Source organism: Lotus japonicus, chromosome 1 (genome assembly GCF_012489685.1).
Source record: "Lotus japonicus ecotype B-129 chromosome 1, LjGifu_v1.2".
Classification (NCBI taxonomy): Eukaryota; Viridiplantae; Streptophyta; class Magnoliopsida; order Fabales; family Fabaceae; genus Lotus; species Lotus japonicus.
The window spans coordinates 102,440,185-102,462,490 of record NC_080041.1 but is presented as its reverse complement, the minus strand read 5'-3'; the positions used below and the strand labels follow the sequence as shown (position 1 = coordinate 102,462,490).

At 34.8% G+C, this 22,306-nt stretch overlaps 3 protein-coding genes across 4 annotated transcripts; 2 read left to right on the top strand and 1 right to left on the bottom strand.

The window, feature by feature from the left end:
* Positions 1–610: 610 nt before the first annotated feature.
* On the top strand, positions 611–4,815 carry LOC130728551 (pectinesterase 31-like). Its single transcript, XM_057580059.1, has 6 exons — positions 611–1,000; positions 1,178–1,282; positions 1,841–1,918; positions 2,209–2,396; positions 3,495–3,668; positions 4,425–4,815. Exons 1-6 carry the CDS (start codon positions 758–760, stop codon positions 4,585–4,587), a joined length of 951 nt encoding a protein of 316 aa, XP_057436042.1. The 5' UTR covers positions 611–757; the 3' UTR covers positions 4,588–4,815.
* Positions 4,816–5,290: 475 nt separating this feature from the next.
* Positions 5,291–8,768, bottom strand: LOC130728552 (vesicle transport v-SNARE 11-like). 2 transcript variants are annotated; one of them, XM_057580060.1, is made up of 5 exons: positions 8,514–8,768; positions 7,358–7,416; positions 7,075–7,263; positions 6,035–6,205; positions 5,291–5,665 (listed from the first exon to the last, which is right to left on the bottom strand). In XM_057580060.1, exons 1-5 carry the CDS (start codon positions 8,605–8,607, stop codon positions 5,513–5,515), a joined length of 666 nt encoding a protein of 221 aa, XP_057436043.1. In that variant the 5' UTR covers positions 8,608–8,768; the 3' UTR covers positions 5,291–5,512. The 2 variants fall into 2 exon arrangements, with proteins under 2 accessions (XP_057436043.1, XP_057436044.1); XM_057580061.1 differs by having other exon boundaries at positions 5,460–5,742.
* Positions 8,769–11,739: 2,971 nt separating this feature from the next.
* On the top strand, positions 11,740–22,112 carry LOC130728545 (CSC1-like protein HYP1). Its single transcript, XM_057580052.1, has 11 exons — positions 11,740–11,791; positions 13,973–14,315; positions 15,175–15,324; positions 15,813–15,876; positions 15,986–16,195; positions 16,803–16,997; positions 17,665–17,963; positions 18,804–19,080; positions 19,976–20,251; positions 20,595–20,828; positions 21,622–22,112. The coding sequence occupies exons 2-11, from the start codon at positions 14,035–14,037 to the stop codon at positions 21,781–21,783; spliced, it is 2,148 nt and encodes a 715-aa protein (XP_057436035.1). The 5' UTR covers positions 11,740–11,791; positions 13,973–14,034; the 3' UTR covers positions 21,784–22,112.
* The last annotated feature ends 194 nt before the right edge of the window (positions 22,113–22,306 follow it).

Genomic DNA, 22,306 nt, shown 5'->3' with positions numbered 1-22,306 from the left:
AATACATTAAAAAAAATTGTGCTAATATTATCAAAGAAAATATATATAATTATTTAAAAATACTACTCCCTCTATTCATAATTATAACACCCCTTTGCGTTATTGAGAAAATGAGTAATAAGACTAATTAATGCATTGGTTTAAAAAAACTTATTTTAGTGGTATGTAAGCTAGATTCCCGTAAGGGTGAGATCACAAGATCGAACATCGAGAAAGTCATTTGTTGGGAAAGACTCCCACCGTATCCTGAACAGAACAGGTTAACACCGGTAAGGACCAAATTCTTTTTTTTTTACATTCTCTTTTATTCAAGTAGAATTTAATAGTTACACATATTACTAGTAAAATTAAATAAAGGATACTTTACTAACATTATGCTATCAATTGTTGTCACTTTACCCTTTGTGCCACGACCTTAAACTACAACCGAACGGAGAGAGTAAATGATAGTATTAGTTCAATAATAAAAATTGCAATTAAGTAAGTGAAAGTAAAACCAAATATATCTCTAGTCTTTAAGTTATAATTAATGAAGTTAGTAAATTTTTTTATTTGCAGTTAAAAATATTAATTAATTGTGAGTAATAAAACGGAGCTTCAAGGAGACAGAACCATCTGTATCTGTTACCTCGGAAATGTTGTGAATGTGAATGTGAATGTGATGTGACAAGTACAACCCTTCTTCATTTGGATTTTTTGGTGCGTTTTTTTGTCTGTCTTCACACCGAAACCACATCACTCTCTTCTGTTCTACACAATGGCAGCTTGCATATTCACTGTGTCACAAGATGGAACTGGAGATTTCCGAACGGTGCAGGAAGCAATCGACGCCGTGCCGCTCGGCAACGTTCGCCGGACAGTGATTCGGGTGTCTCCGGGTATCTACCGGCAGCCGGTGTATGTGCCTAAGACAAAGAATTTCATCACTCTTGCTGGCTTGCACCCTGAGGACACTGTGCTTACCTGGAACAACACTGCCACCAAAATCGAACACCACCAAGTAAGTACGCACTTTTTCTTCATGGTTTCATCTTGAGGTGATGGGCATGTGGCAAAATCGTTACTTTCTTTTTCTTCATTTCATTTGGGTTAATGGGTATGTGTCAAAATTGTTCATTTTTTATTTTTGGTGTTTTCTCTCATTTTGGGTATTGTTTATGGTGGATTTTTGTTGCAGCCTGCTAGAGTGATTGGGACTGGGACATTTGGCTGTGGAAGTACCATTGTGGAAGGGGAGGACTTCATTGCTGAGAATATTACTTTTGAGAATTCCTCCCCTGAGGTAAGCTTGTGAAATTTCAGTGTTTTCATGGTGTTTGCTTGTGCTATAGTTCCTTTCAATCCTTTGTTATCCCTTATTCACTTTGCTGAATGGCATTGGTTTCATAACTGAGTATAAGTGCATGTAGGTAGAGGAAAATCTAATTACATATAAAATTTGGATAATTCCTTTCCCTTTATTGGTAGTTGACATGTTGATAGTTTGGCTGTCGTAACAGATGTAGTATTATGTGAGGGAATATTGGTAATTTGAAGCTTTTCCTTATTGAAGTTTTTGGATCCGTCGATTGCTGGATATGAGCCCCTTTCGATGCGAGCATATATTGGAGTTTATCTAGTTCATTTTTTAGTAGAGAAGCTTTTCCTTTTGTTTGTATCCAAATGGGTTCTATATACATTTACTCTGTTTCCAGCCAACAATACCGTTGTAAATTCATTAGTATAATGACTTGCATCTTCATCCCAATTAGTAAGTTCATAGGTTTGATGGGATGTACAGGATCAAACTTTGAAAGACCTTATATAGTGCTTCTTCCTTTTTTTTTTCCTTTTCTGGCAGGGTTCAGGCCAAGCAGTGGCAATTAGAGTGACAGCAGATCGGTGTGCCTTCTACAATTGCAGATTCCTTGGATGGCAGGTAGCTCTAGAGCTCCACTGTCTTGATGTGTTAGTTTATACCAGCTTTTTGGTTTCATGATATATTTTATTTTTGTTATATAGCATATTGTATTGTTGAAAAAAAATTGAAGACCTTCAAATAATTCATATTTTCTGATGAAAAACTTTAAATATGAACAGGTTAAGTGATTTCTTGGTTGGTTCTCTTGAAAATAATAGTGTCTTAAATTAACTTGGGGCTGTGATTGGTAGACTATGTTCAACTCCCAAGTTTTGTTTCATTAAATTTCTTTCATGATTATGATGCAGGACACACTGTACTTACATTACGGCAAACAATATTTGAAAGATTGCTATATTGAAGGAAGTGTGGATTTCATCTTTGGCAATAGTACTGCTCTTTTGGAGCATTGTCATATCCACTGCAAGTCTGCAGGGTTCATTACCGCACAGAGTAGAAAATCATCACAGGAAACAACTGGTTATGTATTCTTGAGGTGTGTAACTTACCACTGGCCAGTGTTAATCTCGTCCAACAGCTGTTAATTACTGTGTTTTAGTCATTAGAAGTTATTAACTTGTCTGAAAAGGAAAGATTTAGTTCCTAAGGATGATTTTTATTCAATAATGTGATTGTGAATTGAATTTTAACTTCTATACATGGTAGGGAAAATATATTAGTTGCCACTTTGCTATCCCAAGGCAACATTCTTCTCTCTTGGTGCTCATGAGTTATGCGTGAGCTCATCACTCCTGTTTGGGACACAAGTCTACATTGATTATGGTTCTGATTTTAGTTTGGCATTAATGAGATGGGATGGAAAAGAGAGAAGAAGGAGGCAATACATTTTTAATGCTATCAGGAACATTAACCTAAAACTCCTAGTTATAGTGATATTTTAGGTCAAGTAGTAGTGCTTATAACTAGTACAAGTACTCCTAAAAGTTAAACAATAACAAGTCTAATGTTCTAACATTAGTGTTTGATAAGATTATTGCCTTTGCCCCTTTTTGGTTTAGGAGTTATCAGTTATCACCTCTGTAAATTTACATTAAATCAGCCTTCTTCTAAGTTGTGCAACTGCTAAGACTTGCTTTTGATATTGAATACAGTTTCAGAATTGCCACCCCATCTCTCTCTCTCTCTCTCTCTCTCTCTCTCTCTCTCTCTCTCTCCCTCCCTCTCTATCAATCTTAAAGTACTACTCCTCTTGCATTTCGTTTATAGGAAAATAAATACCAATTTTGGCATTTAAATTGTCCTTTACTGAAGGATCTTAAGAAACGAATATATATTTTTTTTCTGAGGATTAAGAGTTTTTTTATGCTTTGATATTGGAACAGAGTTAGCTTTCGGTAATAGTTGTATGACATATTTGAGTTATCTTTTAAAAATGGAGCGGGTAACTCTTTTCTACTTGCCTCTAACTTGGAGGAAACATTGATGATGTAGCTAAAAACTATGAATCTTTCTGAATTGATTTTGTATAAGTCATTGGTTGTAGTTCTTGTTCAGGGAATCTTCTTTTTGTTCTGGACCTTTTGATTCTTCATATTATTTTACCAGTGAGTGATACTGTCTGGTGCCATTACAGATGTGTTATCACAGGTAATGGAGGACATTCATACGCATATCTCGGACGACCGTGGGGACCTTTCGGAAGGGTGGTCTTTGCATACACTTACATGGATCCATGTGTAAGGCATGTTGGCTGGGATAATTGGGGGAAAGTTGAGAATGAGAGAAGTGCTTGCTTTTATGAATACAGGTATCCATGTCAGATTTCATTTTGCATTGTTTTATGCTTTGCAGGTGTTTATTGTTTGAAATAAACCATTATAAATTTAGTTTATATTCAGATTATGAGCTGCTTCATATTGCCAGAAGATAAAAATTAGAGTGTTGTTTGGATCAAGAATGCACTGTTTTCTACTATTATCATCAATATGCTAGAAGATGTAGAGCTTCTATTTCTATCCTATCCCAATATGTTAATCCACCCCTAAGAAAAGTACAGCTTTGTGTGTTAGAATACTTAGAATATTAATGTTTTTATGGTTTGTCATGAGGTGTTCCCTTACCCTACTAAACAAACAACAACAAAAGATTTATTCTACAAAGTTAGCTCAGTTATATGGATCATCTATCTGACATCATTGCGCTCTAGTCAAAACCAAATTTTATGTGATATTATTGACCATGAGACCACGTTTTTAAATATCTTCCAACGTCCTTTTTGACCTACGTCCACCCCTCTTCACAGAACTAAGAAACATCTTATGAACTTTTCTCACCGGTGTCTCCATATCTTTTCAACACATGTCCAAACCACCTTAACTGAATTTTGTCATCTAAAAATAGTATAAAAACGTTGCAAATAAATAATTTTTTGATTAAAGATTCACTTGGGGTTAGGAAGAGAGGTTGGGGCTTGGGGGTAGCATAGTGTTTGGCTTGCCTATTCTATGCAATTTTTTTGTTTATTTAGCTCAATAAGTTTGGCTTAATTTTAACATAACTGTAGGTGTTTTGGACCTGGTTGTTCTCCATCCAACCGAGTGAATTGGTGTAGAGAATTGATGGATGAAGAAGCGGAGCAGTTCATCATGCATCCTTTCATTGATCCAGAACCAGAAAGGCCCTGGCTTGCACAGAGAATGTGCTTGAGGATTCCATATTCTGCTTAGGAAGTACAGAGGACTCCTATGAGAATGTTCCATATTTGTGTAAGTCGGAAATGCTAGATGGTGCTTTTTCCTGTGAGAGATTTTCTTAGTTTTTTTGTTTTATATTTTCATAGATTGAAGAATTGTGATCCACGTCTTTTGACCATGTATTAATATCCAGAGACGTATTGAGCAGCAAAATATCAGGATGGTAAATGAAAATAGTAATAATAATTTCATAGTTTTGCACTTTTTTTTCTTGAATACTCTCTCACCTTCTTACTTTATATACAAGCTCACTTCATCACTCTCTCACCTTCTTACTTTGTATACAAGCTCACTTCATCAGTAACATTTAGGCCCCGTTTAAAAGAATTTATCTGAACTTATAACATAAGCACCTATAAATAAGCACCTATACAAACACTATGCAAGTGTGCTAGTGTTTAAGAGAGCTTATGTAAATAGTTTATGACTTACCTATAAGTTGTTTTGAATTTATTTTCATAAGCTGCTAGGATTAACTTATAAATGAGCGTTTATACATGCTTACTTATTTTAAATTTCTTTCAATAAAAATTTTAAATTAACTTATGAATAAACACTTACGCGTGAACACTTAATTAAGTTGCTTAATCCAGTGGTTTTGATGCAGTTTTCATTAAAATTGAACAGCATTGCCATAGGGCATTCCAGTTTTACATGAACTTCATGCAATAATTGATTAAAACAAAATTCAACTTTTCATACATGACAGCCAACATAAGACACACCACACATTTACAGAAGAAAACAGTGTCAACTTAGGGTGCAGCATTCCACAGCGTAGCATATTTTTCCAAGCGCTCAGATCAAAGAAGAGAAGAGACGAGAAGAGAGGAGAGAAACAAGGGTAAAACTAAAACAACCTTGCATTTAGGAGATATTTATGAACCAATAGGCTTGGCTATTTCGAAAGTTTAAAGTACAGAATCAAGATGATAACAAAAACCAGGATAGCAGTGATGATGCTAATAATCCACTTGTTCTTGTTCATCCTTCTTGACATGTTGGACAAAATTTTCTTGCTCTTCCCTATGTTATTATCCACTCCATGAAGCTGCATGAGAAAATATAACCCTTCAGTAGACAGAATGGCATGTACTTTGTCTCTCACCACAGCCATTGATATTTTCACTAAAAATTTCAAGAACAATGAGTTATAATATTAACTAAACAATATGCTGAAAAATTATAAAATAGCAGAAACACAGCCTACATATGCTACACGACTTGACAGCAGGCAAGCATAGAAGAATTAGAAAGACATAACCGAACTAATTTCTAGCTTGCAAAAAAAAAATATTTCAAGGAATTGTTGCATATCGAAGTTACCGTTATAGAAAACTAAACTTTTTTAAAAGCACTTTGTTACTACTAATAGAAACACCAGCAGATTGTAACTTGAGCAACAAGAGAAAAACATTACCGTGTCACCTGCATGGAGTAGAGATTGTCTCTGTGAATGCAAATCTTGAAGAATCGAAGCGCCAATCTCTTCAGATTCCAACATTGTTCTCCTACTGTCTTTAATTCTGTCGCCAGACTTGTTCAACCTCTCAGTTGCCATCATTAATCTTTCTCTTTGATCGGCTGATGCCTATTGTAATGATATGAGCAACAGGTGTCATATTTGATGGTGCCAATCCAAGAAACATTAGTGTTCAGAAATTCATACACTTTTTGCAGACAATAAATCTTACATTTTTCCTTTAAAAGGTTTATATAGTGTCTGTTTCACTAGTTGATGTCCGATAGCAAAAATACAACTTACACTATAATTCATATATCATCTATAAATTGCTTCTATTTCTCTCCCTGGCAGTATTACATCCTTTTTTATTTTGAAACCACTGCATATAATAGATATCTTGCAATAGCTTAGAACTTTAGCAGCACCGTTATTACTGCATTGTTTTTATAAATGTTAAGAAATTTCAGTGAAGATGATAGCCTTAAGCTCCATTGCCTTTGTTGCATCCTTAAGGAAAGGGATGAACATGGCTGTATCTCCAAAAAAAATTGGAATTCAAGCAAGTACATACTCATAAACCTATTCAACATATGAAAATATATAAGTAGAGACAATAAATATCAACAAATTGCTTACAGGTCAATAAAGGTTAAATATTCTCAGTCCATATATTCTAATCTTGGTTTCCTCTATTCATTTAAATAGCTCCGAGGCAATCCTATGATCTATAGAATAACTGCAATCTTATCGCAATTCGAATTTTGTTAGCGATGGCTAAAGGATTAGTAATATTAATGTGGCACTTATATGGGTTGCTTGAAAATGAAAAGCACATCAGCAATAGTTAGCCATTACTTAACCAATTAGTTTTAGGTAATAGGTCTATAACTATAGAGGGAAAAAAAGATCAAATTGTTTCCTCATAGTGGTTTCAGAGCAAGGAATTGTCCTTTAACATCATTAAATGATATTAAATTATAAAAAATGAATCATACCGTCATAACATCTGTCATGCCCGATTCCAACAACTCATCCCGTGCAGAGGGGTTGAAGTTTCCAGATTCAATTTTCTTAACAGTACTTTTGATATTGTTCAGATCTGATTTGTACTCCCGCAACTTGGCAAGAAGCACAGCCTTAATGTTTGCCTGCAAACTTCTTGCCTCAAGATCCATTTTTCGAATCTAAAAAATCATAAGCACAACAATATCAGAGTCCTATAATATAGAACAAAGAAAGGCAGATTTCCAATAAAAAGAAATAAAGTGAAGAGCGTACCAAAGCTTCTGCATCATCAATTCCAGCCTTTATTTCTGAAATTTGTTGCTTCTTTTGCTCTGCATTTTGAACAAAAAAGATACAAATTCTTAAAAAAATTTATCTACTGCTCCAGCATGAAACCATGAGCTCAGTCCTTCCTCTTTTAATTCAAAATCTTTTTTTTTGGTTACATATATGATTTATTCTACTTTTAGAATTAAGAATTCAATAAAAACTCTGTTGGCTTGCTTGCTACTCACTGTAATTGACATTCACTGGCGTAAGAGCTAATGAATGCAGAGTTACCGATCCATGTGAAATTTTTAGGTGACAAAGGTCTTACTTTTTGGGTGCTGATAAAGGTCTTACTGATTTGCCATTTTGAAGTTAAGGCATTCTGTGATGAATAATTTAAGATCCATAGGATTTTCAAGTAAGCCAAATACCCTTGCCTCACCAAGCACCTAACTAACTAACTAACCAAAATAACAAAAATAGGAGGGGCATCAAACATAAAGAGAAAAAAAGTATGCATTTGAAGAACTAAGGGACCAAGCTATTGTTAACCTTTATAAAATCTCAAAGCTAAAAGTCCACAGAATTCAGTTTCTACACCAATTCAAAGCAACAAATTCAAGAACTACTAAATGGAACATGAGAGATTTCAAGTGTAAGACATTTGCCTCTAATGCAACTCTTTACTTTTTTCTTATAAGCATCTAGCAGGAATCTTTTTTTAGAAAATAAATTGCTGTATGTGAAAAGAAACAGAAGCACTCATGTCTTCACCAGTCACCACCTCAGAAAATAAATTGCTGTGGAAGGAGTAAGTCTTTCAACAATTGTCATAAGAAAGTTCAGGGGAAATTTTCTGAACCAGAAGCTATACATCAATTCATTTACCTTAAAACATAGTTGTGTTATAGCACAAATAATTTTCACACTAACTGAACTGCAGATCAAATATTCAACTCATAAGCAAATTATATTTTAGATACAATAATATATCCTAATAAAACATGCAAAATAATCTACCAATTATCAAAAAAAGAACTAGAAAATAAAACAGAAAAAGGAAAATGATCGAAACTACCAACACAAACATAAGATCAAACCCACAAAAAACTTCAAATATCACCCAAAAAAAAGTAAGATGAAGAAGAATTTCAAATACCTCCATTAAGAGCACCAGCTGCAGCGCATGTTGCTGATAGATTTGCTGAAAGCTCACAATACTGGCGTTCATATCCCTCGAACACACTACTCATTGTCTCCAAAACCTTCTATTACTCCCTCTGTTCAATTCAAGCAAATTTCAATGCAGCACAAAATCACCAAAAATGTATCAGATCAGAGAAGAGAAAGGAAAGGTAGTAGTGATGATTGCGATGATTGACATTGAATTGCATGTTCTTTTGTTTGTAGCATAATAATGTGGAATATCCTTGTATACAACACTTTTCTGCGACAAGTGTGTACATGTAGATAACACGTGTAATGTTTGCTGGCTCCACGTGTAATGTGTAATCATTTTTCAAGATAATATAATAATGACTGAATTTCTGTCTAAAATTATTTACACTTCAATATAATATATAAATTAAATCCTAAAAAGTATATTAACCCTTACCCTCATCTTTTGAGTTTTCGTTTGTTCATCGTTCTGAACACTTTTGATAACTGTTGCGGATTATTTAGCCAAGAATTCTAGTTTTTTCTCCCATTCATATTAGGTAGAGGAAGTTCCATAAGGTGCTCTAGCTTTTGTTCACCATGATGTACTAGCATATTTACCTTCTTAATCGTTGAATGCCCCAGCTAGCTAACATAGAAAGAGATTCCCGGATAGCAACAATCTCTATGTGAATCTCTTCCTGACCGGGCCAGGCCGAATCGGGATGGGAATGGCTCAGCCCATATGCATCATTTTTTGAAAGCACTCCAGTCGCTTCCTCGAAGTGGCTTGTCAACCACGCTTTCCCTCCCTCAAAACAATGCTCCTCACCAACCTTAACAGAAGTTTCTTTAAAAAAAATAGATCAATAGATTTTTAAATGTGGTTGTCAAGTAAACTACAAGCTCACTGATTAGGTTGTTTTAGATTAAACAAAAGTTCGAAACTTGAGTTTGTGTGAATGCGTTACCTTACATACTTGGTAAAACGTTTTTATCACATAAAGTGTTATCTTAAATTCTTGGTAAAAATGTTTTTATCGCATAAAGTGTTATTACCCGACTCAAACATGATTAATGAATAGAGAACATGTGTTTTAATCCAAAGAAGGATACAATTATATATCAATTTAACTAGAGGAGAAAATATAATGGGGCACTTTTTTTTCTTCTTTGAAAAACTTGACAACTAACAAGCAACTAAACAACAGAAAACAAAACCCTCATGATGAAGTTTTCACCTTCTGGAGGTGACTTTTCAAATAGTGAACACTCAAACGAAGCGAGCTCGCACCCCACTTCACAATAACTACAAGCGCGTGCGTTACAATCCTTTGGAATCCTGACCACCTCCACATTCCAATGTAGACCCATCAAACTTCTAATCTCATGAAACACTAGGAAAATTCTCATACTCTCCTTGTCCTCCAACAACGAGATGTGGCTGATGTTGGGATTTGGAGGGAGGGTCGTTGGGACTGGAAACTTACATGGAGAAGGGAGTTACGCTCTAGGGATGAAGAGATGATTCACAACATACTGTCAAAAATTAATCTTTTTAATCCGTGTGTTAATGTGCAGGATACTTGGAAATGGATAGATACAACGAATGGTGTATTTTCAGTAAACTCAGCATTTCACATTCTGAATGATGGTGATAGTGCAGAGGAAAATTGGATATTCAAGTTGCTGTGGAAAATTCCTGGCCCGTCGAATGTGTTAGCTTTTGGGTGGAGAGCGCTTCTTGGCAAAATTCAGACAAGAGAGAATCTTGTGAAGAGGAATATAATCCCTGCAGGTCGGGAGAGCATTTGCATCTTATGTAATGAAGCAGAGGAATGTTCGAATCATCTGCTGTTTTCTTGTAAATTTGCATGGAGAGTCTGGACATCATGCTACCATTGGTGGGGTATCCAATCGGTGAATCCGAACGATTGCAGAGGACATTTTGAGCAACACCTTCATCTGATTAATTGTAGAAATAAAGAGGGTTGGCTGCTGGTTTGGTGCACAAGTATTTGGTCCATATGGTTGCTTAGAAATGAGATTATTTTCAAAAATGCAGAACCTGATTTGGTTAAGCTTGTGGAGGCTATAAAGTTTAGATCCTGGAATTGGTTGAGATACAAGACCAAAGAATTCATCTTTTCCTTCTATGAATGGAGCAACTGTCCTAAAGAATGCTTGGGTGGAGGATGCTTAAATTAACATGCTTTATTATTGTTGGTTTTGGAAATTACTGGACATCCAGAGTATAACCGTTGGAAATTTAGTCAGGGGATGCAATTCAGGTCTAGATTTATATTTATCCTACTTTGAATTCAAAGGAAGGGGAGACATTGGATGTGTGATAAAGGGAGATAATTTGAAGTATTATTAGTATCCTGATGATTGCTGGCAGATTGGAAATTATGGAGAATTCATTGGGTTTTGGGCATATATTGTATTGGGCTCTACTTGAAGATTTCATTTTGATCTTAGAGAACTTGTACTCTTTTTCCTTACTAGGTTTTCCCAAGGGGGTTTTGTCCTAGTAAGGTTTTAATGAGGCTTGTTCTCTAAGATTTTTCTTCAAGGAGAGGTGGGGGTATCTTAGTAGTAGATGGATCTTTGTCTACTATACTGTTAGTCATCGATTATTCCTCTTTTCTTTTGTCTCTCTCTTTGTATTGGGTTGAAGTACCCCTTGTACTTCATCTTAATATATTCTTTTTGCCTTTCAAAAAAAAAAAAACTCTCCACTTTTCAAATCACATCTCTATACCCTAAACACATATATTTCACCTAAAAAACACATCTTGACACCAAAGATACCCTTGAATGAACTTTCACATTGAATCTAATTTATATGCACCAATAATGTAAAGAGTGTTTACACATGCAGTCAATTATATCACTTCATTTTATATTTTAAATATTTTTTAAATTAAAATTTAATTGTAATATGACAAGTTAATAATTTTAATTGAATGATTGTGTAAAACATTTTTATAGTGTCAATAGTAATTAAGCTCTTTTGCACTTCTGATTCTAAAGAAATATATTTTTTCCTTTGTGTGAAAAAAAATATTCATTGTGAATCGAACAGAACCAGAGGTATCACCACGTGGACATGGTCGCCACCAAAAAAGGCGGGAGAAGAAATTAGGTAGTTTATTTAGTTTTATTTTTTCGTTGGGCCCCGGTTTATGTTTAGTTCATTTTCATGTCCCTTGTATGTATCTATATCATTTATCATTTATACTCAATTATGCTTCTCTCTTCTGCTTCATAAACCAGGTACGAATCCTTCAATTTCTATCATTTGGTCTTATACTGTTATTACTATATGATCATGGTTTCATTTTCAATCTACCAATTCCGCAAATTGGTGTAACAATTTAGGAGTTTTGCTAGAAATTGCATCTTATCTTCTAAATGAAAATCTTTGGATCGATGTCAGTGGATCCTTTTCATGATCTGTGAGGAATCCGATTGAAATCTTAGACTCAAGCCTAAGTAGATTTGAATTAATGGATATTTTTTAAAACTGCATTCGACAATGATTTTTGCCTTTTCTTTTTTGTTTAAGGTAAATCTATAATGTTCATAGTCAGTATAATTTGGTATTTGCCTAAAATGAGAATTTCTCAGGGTTTTTGTTTTTAGATATTCAACTTAATATTTGAAGGGTTGTGATCCTTAAACTTATGAAGTCCATAACTTCATCTATAATGCCATAAAATTCTCTGCAATCTTAGCTAACAGGAGAATGGAGATAGGGTTATAATGTGTCTATCCATAGTTAAATCTCACTAAATTACTTCTCCTTTCATAAAAGCTAACTCCTCATAGCTTTCTCCTCCCAACATGAAAATCTAATAGGTTTTCAAACACACATTTAATTTCCTATACATGTATGATGTATGTTATTCATGTCGATGTTATCCTCCTATATATTGATCAACTCAAAAGTATTGCATGACATTCTAATCAAAGGCATAAAAAAGCAGGCAACAAAGCACATTGTCACTTAGTCCCTATTGCTTTTCCCAAAACATATTGTGAATAAATAAATTTCTTCCAAGTTTGGGGACAAACTCAATGGCTGCCGAAAAAGTCTAGAGCTTGCTACAAATTCTTTCATGTACTCGATCCTGCGACGCAAATTGCAGTCAGTTTTACAGATACTAAATTGCATGATGTAGAAATCAGGAGAAGTGGCGTTTTAGTCTGTGGGCAAACAGGGTCAATCCAGTAAGTACTGCAGTGTGTGTGTGTGTGTGAAGGACTGAAATACCTATGTTTCTTCCCAATGAGGAATGTGAGATCAAATTTAACCTGATTAAAATCTCGAAGAATGAGGAAAGTATTGAAGAAAGAATAGTAAGTTTAAAGACAGAGAGTCCAAGGCCCAGACCCTTTATCATTTTCTGAAGAAAACTGAATAGACAATTGAAGCAATAAGAGACCCTAAATTTAAGTTTCTCCATCACCTAGGCTCAAGGAAAAATTAGAATCTTGGAGGTGAAATTGTACTTATTAAAGGAAGGTAGATATATACATAATGTACTCATCCCAATTCCCAATATAAAGGTTGAGTATTTTGCATCCATTTCCTGCATATCACTCACCTATTTTGTTCAAGACCATACCTATTCTTTATTTCCGTCTTCTAAAGAGACCAGGGCAAGCTCTGTGATTTTTTTTAGTTGGTCTTACATGTTAATGATACTTTACCCAAGCCTTAAAAAATTTCTTTACAAGTTACATGAAACACAGATTCTGAGATGTCCACGGAAAATTTAGTGCTTATTGTCTGAGATGATAAGAAGCAACATTCTCATAAAGATGTTTGTCAGTAAGGCCATATCAAATATGTTGAGTGGTAGTGTCCTCACTCCTGAGCTAAGGCTGAACCTTAAAAAACTTTTAACAATTTTCAAATCCTCATGCTCGTTCTTTTTTGTAAGGACTGCGCAAAGGAGGAAGGTCGTGTCAGGCTTTCGGCAGCCAACGTAAAACTGACTGATATCTTTAATATGGATCAGGGATTCATATAGCCAACCTCACTTAGTGGGATAGTGTTTTTGTTGTTGTTTCATATAGAAGAAATGCGTTAAGACAAAGAGAAGATGATTACAAAAAGTTATGACTATAAGAATTGTTCCTCAAAATAAAAAGGAAACAAACAACCAAGAAAAAGAAAATGTGCTACTCAAGTAACTCAACCAATGAACATATCCATATGGGAAACCTCTTTAAAAAGATCATGCTCTTCACACCAAGTAGAAGCCATAGTCATCATCCTACTGCTGCAATCATTCTTGCTAAACTGGAACATTATTTAGCATTAGCTTTTACATCATACATGTTAATTTCAAATATTTTTATATGAAATCTGTCCCCGATCACCTCGTATTAATGGTGTATAGCTTATTCATATTCAACTCTTGATAGTTCCAGCTCATTTGATTTCAGGACTGCAGTTGTGTTATCGGGCGTGCAGAGTCGATCTACTGGTTTTGAACCAGATTTCAATAATGATTTTGGCTGCTCTTCTAACTTCAGTTGGAATTAATCTTGGCCTATGTTTTATATTCTTGACCCTGTACTCCATATTAAGGAAGCAGCCCGGTAATATTGCTGTCTATGCACCGCTCCTAATTTCTGAAGGAAAACATCAAGAGGGTCATCATTTTAACTTGGAAAGTCTGTTACCTACTGCTGGTTGGGTGAGAAGAGCATGGGAGCCCTCTGAAGACGAATTTTTATCAACTGCGGGATTAGATGCTTTTGTCTTCATGCGTATCTTTGTCTTCAGGTGATTTATAGTATTCAATTGATTCAAGATTTAAAGTATAATGTCATTTCTTGTTAAACTCAATACATTCTATTAGTTATCCAAGCCTCTTTACTTCTCATTTTGACAGTTATTTCTGAATTATGTGTATCAAGGATATAGGTTTCTTCAAGTTCATATATATTTACATATGCAAATCTGCAGAGGTGGTTTCTGCATTAGAAGGACTTCCTTTGTTATTGGACTTGGTTTTACACTATTGTAAATACAATGTATATTCATTTGTTAACTTGGATTGGATTTTAATTTTTTATCAATATGATATGATGTAATATATCAGAAGGGGAGCCTTGGTGCAACGATAAAAAGTTGTCATGTGAGTGAGGTCATGGGTGTAAGTCCCGGAAACAACCTCTTGTGTATAAAACAAGGTAATGATGCGTACAATAAACTAAGTGGGCAGACCCCTTCAAGGACCCTGCTCATGCAGGAGCTTTGTGCACCGGGCTTCCCTTTTATGATGCATTACATCCAACTCCGCCGATGCTATGTCATAGTCAGTCCTAAGCCCGGATAAAGGAGGAAGGTTATGCTAGGTTTGCGGCAGCCAATGTAAAACTGACTGTATTGTTAATATGGATCAAGTGATTCGCAATTTCATATAGTTGACCTCACTTAGTGGGATAAGGCTTTTGTTGAAGTTGTTGTTGTTTTATGATGTAATATATCCATCTGTAACCCCTGACTACTTTTCTACCTGCATTTCTTTAAAATATTTTATGGGCTTTCTATTTTCTGTCACCTTGTTTGTTGTTTGAAGGGCTAGGGCTAACTTATTTTCTTTAGCTGATATTTTTCCTCTCTTTGTAATATTGTGCAGTTTAAAAGTATTTACTTTTGGTTCAATAGTTGGTATATTCTTTCTGCTTCCAATTAACTATATGGGGACTCAGCTTCGTGATAACTCTGATTTTCAAAAGAAGTCTCTGGATGCCTTCAGCATTTCTAACGTGAACAATGGCTCAAACAGGTGAACATTATCGATCAAGATGGTCTTAACTCTTGAGGCATTATTTATTCATGACAAAGATCAATATTTAATTCATATCTGGAACATTAATTTATTGGTTCTATTGCTATTTAGTTTGGAAAGTCTCATTTTCTTTAATTGATGAATCAGCTTTTGATTTGTGATGTCTTTGTTATGTTTATATTATTTGTTGGGATATGTTTTTTGATGATTAGAACTGAAGAAAACCAACATATGTCATCTCTTTGTTCCTCCTATAAATGGAAGATGAAGTTTTGATAACTAGGCTGATTTTAAGTACTTATTTCCTTCTCCAAATTATACATGTTCATCCTAACATTTATGACAAGATTTTATTTGTTTGCTGTTGTAATTTCACAACTCATTTGAATGAACATTGTCATGAGTATTCTTGAAATTTGATTCTTTTTACTTAATTTTTATCTAAGTCATGGGAACTCTGATCGCTAGATTTGGCCTTTCTCAAGGTTATGGATCCATTTTTGCGCTGCATATGTTTTCACGGGAGGTGTTTGCATTCTTCTTTATCATGTAAGTTATTATTGTTCATGTTTGATTTATACTACATACGGTCTGATTTTGCCTGTTCTGTCAAACTATAAGATAGTGATTTCATGCTTTATGTTAATATCATATTCAGGAGTATGCATATATTTCATCAAAAAGAATTGCTTGCTTTTATTCATCCAAGCCGGAGCCTCATCAATTTACTATATTAGTACGGGGTATTCCTGTTCCGCTGGGAAGCACTTGTAATGATGCGGTTGAGCGCTTCTTTCTGGAGTATCACCCTTCTACTTATCTTTCGCATTCGGTTGTCCGTCGAAGCAGCAAACTTCAAATTCTAACTGTAAGCAATTTTCTGTAGTTATAAGTGATTCAATTTAATCCTGTTTTTTCAGTAAAAGCTTAATCTTCTAGGTTCACTGATCTTTAGACAGGTTTTTTCATAAATAGCATAGTTATCTCTTTCTTTTAAAGAAGATTGCACATTAACACGTTACGTTATTTTTCTGTAAGAATTCTCTTTTTGGAGGCTGAGAGATGTTGGTGATTAGGGTTAGCATCAGTCACTGTCTCACTGCATGTCTTCGTGAAGTTTTGAACTTATTAGAAACATACAGTTGTACTAACTTTAGTTTTTTCTTTCAATATTAAGACCCTGTTTGGAAGAGCTTATCTTATAGCATATGCTATTATGCAAGTGTTTGGTAGAGCTTGTGTAAATAGCTTATGACCTACCGATAAGCTGTTTTGACTTTTTTTCATAAGTGCTTCAGATTAGCTTATGAATAAGAGCTTATGCTTACCTTTAACTTATTTTCAATTTATTTTAATAAGTATCTCAAATTAGCTTATGAATAAGGGTTTATGCAATAAACGCTTAATTAAGATGTTTATCCAAATGCACCCTGACTATATTGTGTTTTTGACTATGCAAATCTCAATCCTTGTAGACTGATGCAGAGAGACTCTACAAAAGGCTTACCAAACTGAAACATAAAGATAACACAACTTCCAGACATAGGCGTGATGGATGTTTTGGACTTTTTGGACATAAAGTTGATACTCTAGATCATTATGAAAAAACATTGGGAGACATTGCTGATAATGTGAGAATAGAACAGTCTTCAATGTCATTGGGAGGAAAGGTAACTATCATGTTCTAGGCATGAATAACCTTCAAGACTTTTGAGTGATAATTAATTGTATTTCCCCTAAGGCTGTTTTAATAACTGGTCTGGTAAGGTTTACACCCTATCTAACACCACAGCAAAATATTCAGATTATCATTTTGAACTGAATTTTTTCTGTTTTGTTAGAAAATTATGCTTGATTTACTGTCAGTTTCTCCAACTTAAACCAATAAAGACAACTTAGGCCCTGTTTGGATGATCTTATCTTATAGCATAACCGCTTGTGCAAGTGCTTGAGAGAGCTTATGCAAATAGCTCATGACCTACTTATAAGCTGTTTTGAGCTTATTTTCTTAAGTTGTTCATATTAACTTATGAATAAGAGTTTATGTTTTCACATTATCTATTTCCAGCCTATTTTAGTAAGTTCTTCAAATTGGTTTATGGATAAGCGCTTATTTCTGTAAGAGCTTAATCAAGTTGTTTACCCAATTGCACCCTTAGAGTACTCAAGCTTGGTTTTGATTTTAAATAACCTTCATCTTCTGCATCAAATTTTCTGTTGACTACTAGAATTGGATTATGAAACGTTTTTGTAATCCTAAAGTACATGTAGTTTTTTTATGGTTAAGTTGAATATCTAATACATCCACTTGTTTAATTACCACTTTCACTTCAAAAGGAAGTCCCAGCTGCTTTTGTCTCATTTAAGTCACGATTTGGTGCTGCAATAGCTTTAAACATTCAAGAAGGTGTCAATCCTACAGACTGGATTACTGAGCAAGCTCCAGAGCCTCATGATGTTTATTGGCCTTTCTTTTCTGTCACGTTCATCAAAAGATGGATCAGCAAGCTGGTGGCTTTTGTTGCTTGCAATGCTCTTACAATTCTATTTTTGATCCCAGTTGCATTAGTACAAGGTCTTACCCATCTTGATCAGTTGGAAACCATGTTCCCATCTCTAAGAGGCATACTAAGACTGTAAGTTGGAAATATTATCTGTTGAATCTTAGCTTCATGTGCTGCATGCTTAGATCAGCTTCTTTTTCATCAAAACCAATTCAGGCACTCAGAAGATACTGACATAAACTTTTCCCCATAATTGATTTTTGTTTTGTAAAAGGATTTCCAAACATGTACAAAGAATGCTAGAAGTCAGATTAATATATAAAGTATAAACATGTGTTGATTTGCATTACATGTGAAAAGAGAATTGTTTGTCAGCCCATATTTCAGTATAACATGAGAATACAATTTTTTCTAGTATTCTTCACGGCTTTGTGCTCGCGGCTTTTTCCACTGGTTTTTTCAAAGGGACTAGTCTTAGAATTTAGGTTAGTTCTAACTCTATCCTAAAATCTAGGTCAGGGATGAGGATTGCTCTACCCTATATATAGACTTATTTGCCCATATAGCCAATATGGGATCTTAACTCATCCCTTTACACCCAGAGTTGAACATCTGGAGCGTGAAATTGTCAGGGATGGACATCTGCACCGGATGACCCATATATGCGTGGTCTCCAATAAAAGGGTCTAGGATTGACAATGATGCCATCTTACAATTCAGGGTAGGCCTAATTCTACCACAAAACCTAGCTCACGGGTGAGGATTGCTCAACCTTATATATGGATTTTTTTGGCCATATCTCTAGTCATTGTGGGACCTTAACAATTAGAACTCTCTCTTTGGTTGTGGAAAGTATAGCTTTTCCCTGTGTTTCTTGCTTGCAAGTTGAAAGTGTAGCTTGTTTAAACAGAAGCACTAACACCCTTTCCATGGATTTGCAACTAAAGTAGAGTTTTCCTACATTTATTGCAGGGCAGTTGTGAGCCAAGTTATAACAGGATACCTTCCGATTCAGATTCTTCAAGTGTTTCTATCCTTTGTGCCACCTATTATGATTATGCTTTCATCCTTGCAAGGACACATCTCATGGAGTCAGATACAAAAAAGTGCGTGCAGTAAAGTATTATGGTTTACCATTTGGAACATTTTCTTTGCAAATGTACTATCAGGGTCAGCTCTCTATCGATTGAATTACTTTCTTGAACCCAAAGAGTTCCCCAGAGTACTAGCTGAAGCCGTGCCGGTACAGGTTAGAATATTTGCTGAAGGTTTACAAATTTCTCTAATATTTGCTAAAGGTTTTACCATATTGAGAGGGAGGGAATACATTTTCTCATTTTGTTGGTGCTATGAGGAAAATGACACATGTTGCTATTTTCTTATCTATACATGTGGTCAACTGGTCATTCATGTATTGTTTCTTGTATGGTTTATTGATATTGTGTAATATACATAGGATGTGAGATTGATAGAATCTAGGGTTCTAAAGTAGTGAGCGAAAGAGAAAATGAGAAAGAAAACTGAATATGAGATGATTTTCATTCATGCTCATCAATGTAGATCACTATGATATATAGGCAGGTGAGCTCCTCTAACAGCCTCTAAAAATAGTATCTAACTATAAACATAATACAATTAACTATAACAAACTCAACTGAATGTAAACAACTAACTTAGCTAGCTTTAGCCTCCAGAAGCAGCCCTAGTATATCTCTTTACAAAGATGCTTTTGCTTATGCACTATATATATTTTCCAGATGCTTTGGAAAAATCATTTGTTTCATGACATTTATTCTCATTTTCTGTAATAGTGGATGAGAATAAGACAGATTGAAGGAGTTGCAGTTCCCATATCATTTTAAGTATTTATATCTGATGTAGTGTATATTTATATAAAATGTAAAAAAAAAAAATTAGCACAGTGGCCATCCTGCTATTCCCTATACAACTACAGTGTTTTCATGATCAGCCGCTATGCGTCACTATGTGGGATTGACGACACTTCCCTCTATATCTCTTTTATCTACTGATACATTGCAATACATATTTACTTGCAGGCAACATCTTCTATTTTATGCATAAGATATTATCCCATGAATTGGATGATATGCATTTGATATCTTTATACTTTGTATTTGGTGCAGGCGTCATTCTTCATTGCATATGTTGTGACATTCGGATGGACTAACATAGCATCTGAACTCTTTCAATTGATTCCACTTGCTTACAATTATATAAATAGAACTTTTATTGGAGATGGTGATGATGATTTTGAGGCACCATCAATTCCTTACCACAGCGAAATTCCCAGGATTCTTTTCTTTGGTCTTCTTGGTGTAACATACGTCATCCTTGCTCCTCTGATATTGCCATTTCTCTTGGTATACTTTTGTTTGGGGTACATCATTTACCGCAACCAGGTTTGCATACTGTTTTTATTATTCTTTTTCAATATATACACTCATATTTCTTCATTGTTGTAAAATGTGTACCTAATATAACACGGCAAGTGGATAACTGTTTATGTAAAGTGCACACTAAAAAAATGTGTTTCATTACTTTCTATCTAATCCCCACCTTGGGAGAAAAGGCTAGTTGTTATTGCTGTTGTATATTTAATTTCCATCTAATCCTTATAATTTTCATCCATGAATTCAAATTATCCTATTTTGGTGTTGGTTCTCTCTGATATGATTCCAGAGGCAAGGTGTGGTCAGTTCATTTTAAAATTCTAATGATATCTCAAATATCTTTGGGTGACAGTTATTAAACGTTTATGTGCCCAAGTACCAAACTGGAGGAGAGTTTTGGCCAACAGTGCACAACTACACAATTTTTTCATTGATACTGATGCATATTATAGTAATTGGGATATTTGGACTGAAGAAGCTTCCACTAGCATCTGGCTTGACTCTTCCACTTCCTATTGTCACACTTCTATTCAATGAGTACTGCCAGAAACGGTTCTTTCCTATATTCAGAGCTTATCCTGCGGAAGTACGTTGGTTTAAAATTAATGATAAGTTTACCTTATTCTTTTCTTGATTATGAGGCCTGTAGGTTTTCCTCTGGCCATATTTTCATCTATATGCTTTTTTCATTTTTCCTTATTTAGGTTTGAGGTTGTTATTAGTTACTACTAAAACAATTTTCACATGCTCTGATAAACTGTTTGTTTGGGCGACCTCTAATGAACATTTAACTTCTCATCATTGATGATTGTGGTGATGGCTTCTGATGCAATGGTTACTATCAGAAAATCCTTGTTACTAGTTAGTTCTTCACTTTGGTCTTCTGGCCAAACTAGGTATTATGCATTGATTCACAACAAAATTACTTGCAGTAAACAGTTAAAAAATGTACCACTGGGATATTAAGTTGGTGTTAGATGTAGAGGAAGATCGGAAGCCTGACATACTCAAAGTCATGAACTTGTAAACAGATAAATTTATTTCAAATTTTTAGTACGAACTATCCTGGTAAGAAATGCTGTAAAGGAAGTATTCATTCCATCTTATATCTGGCCATCTGGGGAATGGCTTGGTTTGGCTCATCAAACTCACTTTACTTATAATGTTCATTTTGTTGCTAGGTTGGTTTCACCTAAAATGTATGACAATTTATGAGTAGCTACTGTTGCAGTATACTGATTGAAGCCATGATGATAATTTTTCTCTAGTATTTCCTTTTGCTCTGAAGTCCACATATGGCTGATTATTCTTTTTCCGATTGCGTGTTATTTCTTATCTATTTCTCCCCTTCTGCATTCTTATGAATTTGTTTCCATCAGTGTTTGATCAAGAAGGACAGAGAAGACCAAAATGATCCTGCAATGTCTGAATTTTATGATAAGTTGACCAATGCATATAATGATCCAGCTCTGATGCCAATCAAATATCCCGGAGGGTTTAGTAGTGGCAGGTCTCCTCTACTTCAGAGGCCAGAAGTTTAAGATTCCAATTAGTTCCCTATGGCTTTGCTTGTAACTTGTAGAGTTCAAAACTAACAATCTGAAGAGTTCAGCGGATGGTTTGTGATGCTTATACTGATCTTCAAGGCTTCAACTTATGACTTTCTTTCAAATTTTGTTTTTGACAGTCCAGGGTGCTGCATATCTGTTGTTTTTTTTCTTGTAAGCCGTTAGAGTTGAGAATTTATACATGTAATGCTTTACTCACTAATTTATTTAGAGTGAGGCCTCTAAATATTTGTTGAAGACAAAACTGTTTAGAAGTTTCTGATGAAACCAATGGATGAAACTTGGAAACAGGTTTTGATGTATGCCATAAGATTACAAAATGTGAATGACAGCTCTTCTGTCAGACAAGACTAGGTTATAATAATCCCACAAGACTGTGGAGCACGATATTGTCATTTGGTTATTGTAACTAATTACAGTATCAAATTCTGTAACTTATCTAGTTGTACTGAAAGAAAATACATTCATACTATAATGGCTACGACTTTGAAGTTTG

Excerpts from the sequence above, each read along its gene's own strand:
- LOC130728545 (XM_057580052.1), top strand. The coding sequence starts at position 14,035 with ATGATTTTGGCTGCTCTTCTAACTTCAGTTGGAATTAATCTTGGCCTA. Across the intron at positions 19,081-19,975 it reads CTGAAGCCGTGCCGGTACAG|GCGTCATTCTTCATTGCATA; the intron begins GTTAGAATATTT and ends TATTTGGTGCAG. Across the intron at positions 20,829-21,621 it reads TCAGAGCTTATCCTGCGGAA|TGTTTGATCAAGAAGGACAG; the intron begins GTACGTTGGTTT and ends TGTTTCCATCAG.
- LOC130728552 (XM_057580060.1), bottom strand. The coding sequence starts at position 8,607 with ATGAGTAGTGTGTTCGAGGGATATGAACGCCAGTATTGTGAGCTTTCA. Across the intron at positions 7,417-8,513 it reads AGCTGGTGCTCTTAATGGAG|AGCAAAAGAAGCAACAAATT; the intron begins GTATTTGAAATT and ends TTCAAAATGCAG. Across the intron at positions 5,666-6,034 it reads TACTCCATGCAGGTGACACG|CTTCATGGAGTGGATAATAA; the intron begins GTAATGTTTTTC and ends TTTCTCATGCAG.
- LOC130728551 (XM_057580059.1), top strand. The coding sequence starts at position 758 with ATGGCAGCTTGCATATTCACTGTGTCACAAGATGGAACTGGAGATTTC. Across the intron at positions 2,397-3,494 it reads ACTGGTTATGTATTCTTGAG|ATGTGTTATCACAGGTAATG; the intron begins GTGTGTAACTTA and ends GTGCCATTACAG. Across the intron at positions 3,669-4,424 it reads GCTTGCTTTTATGAATACAG|GTGTTTTGGACCTGGTTGTT; the intron begins GTATCCATGTCA and ends ACATAACTGTAG.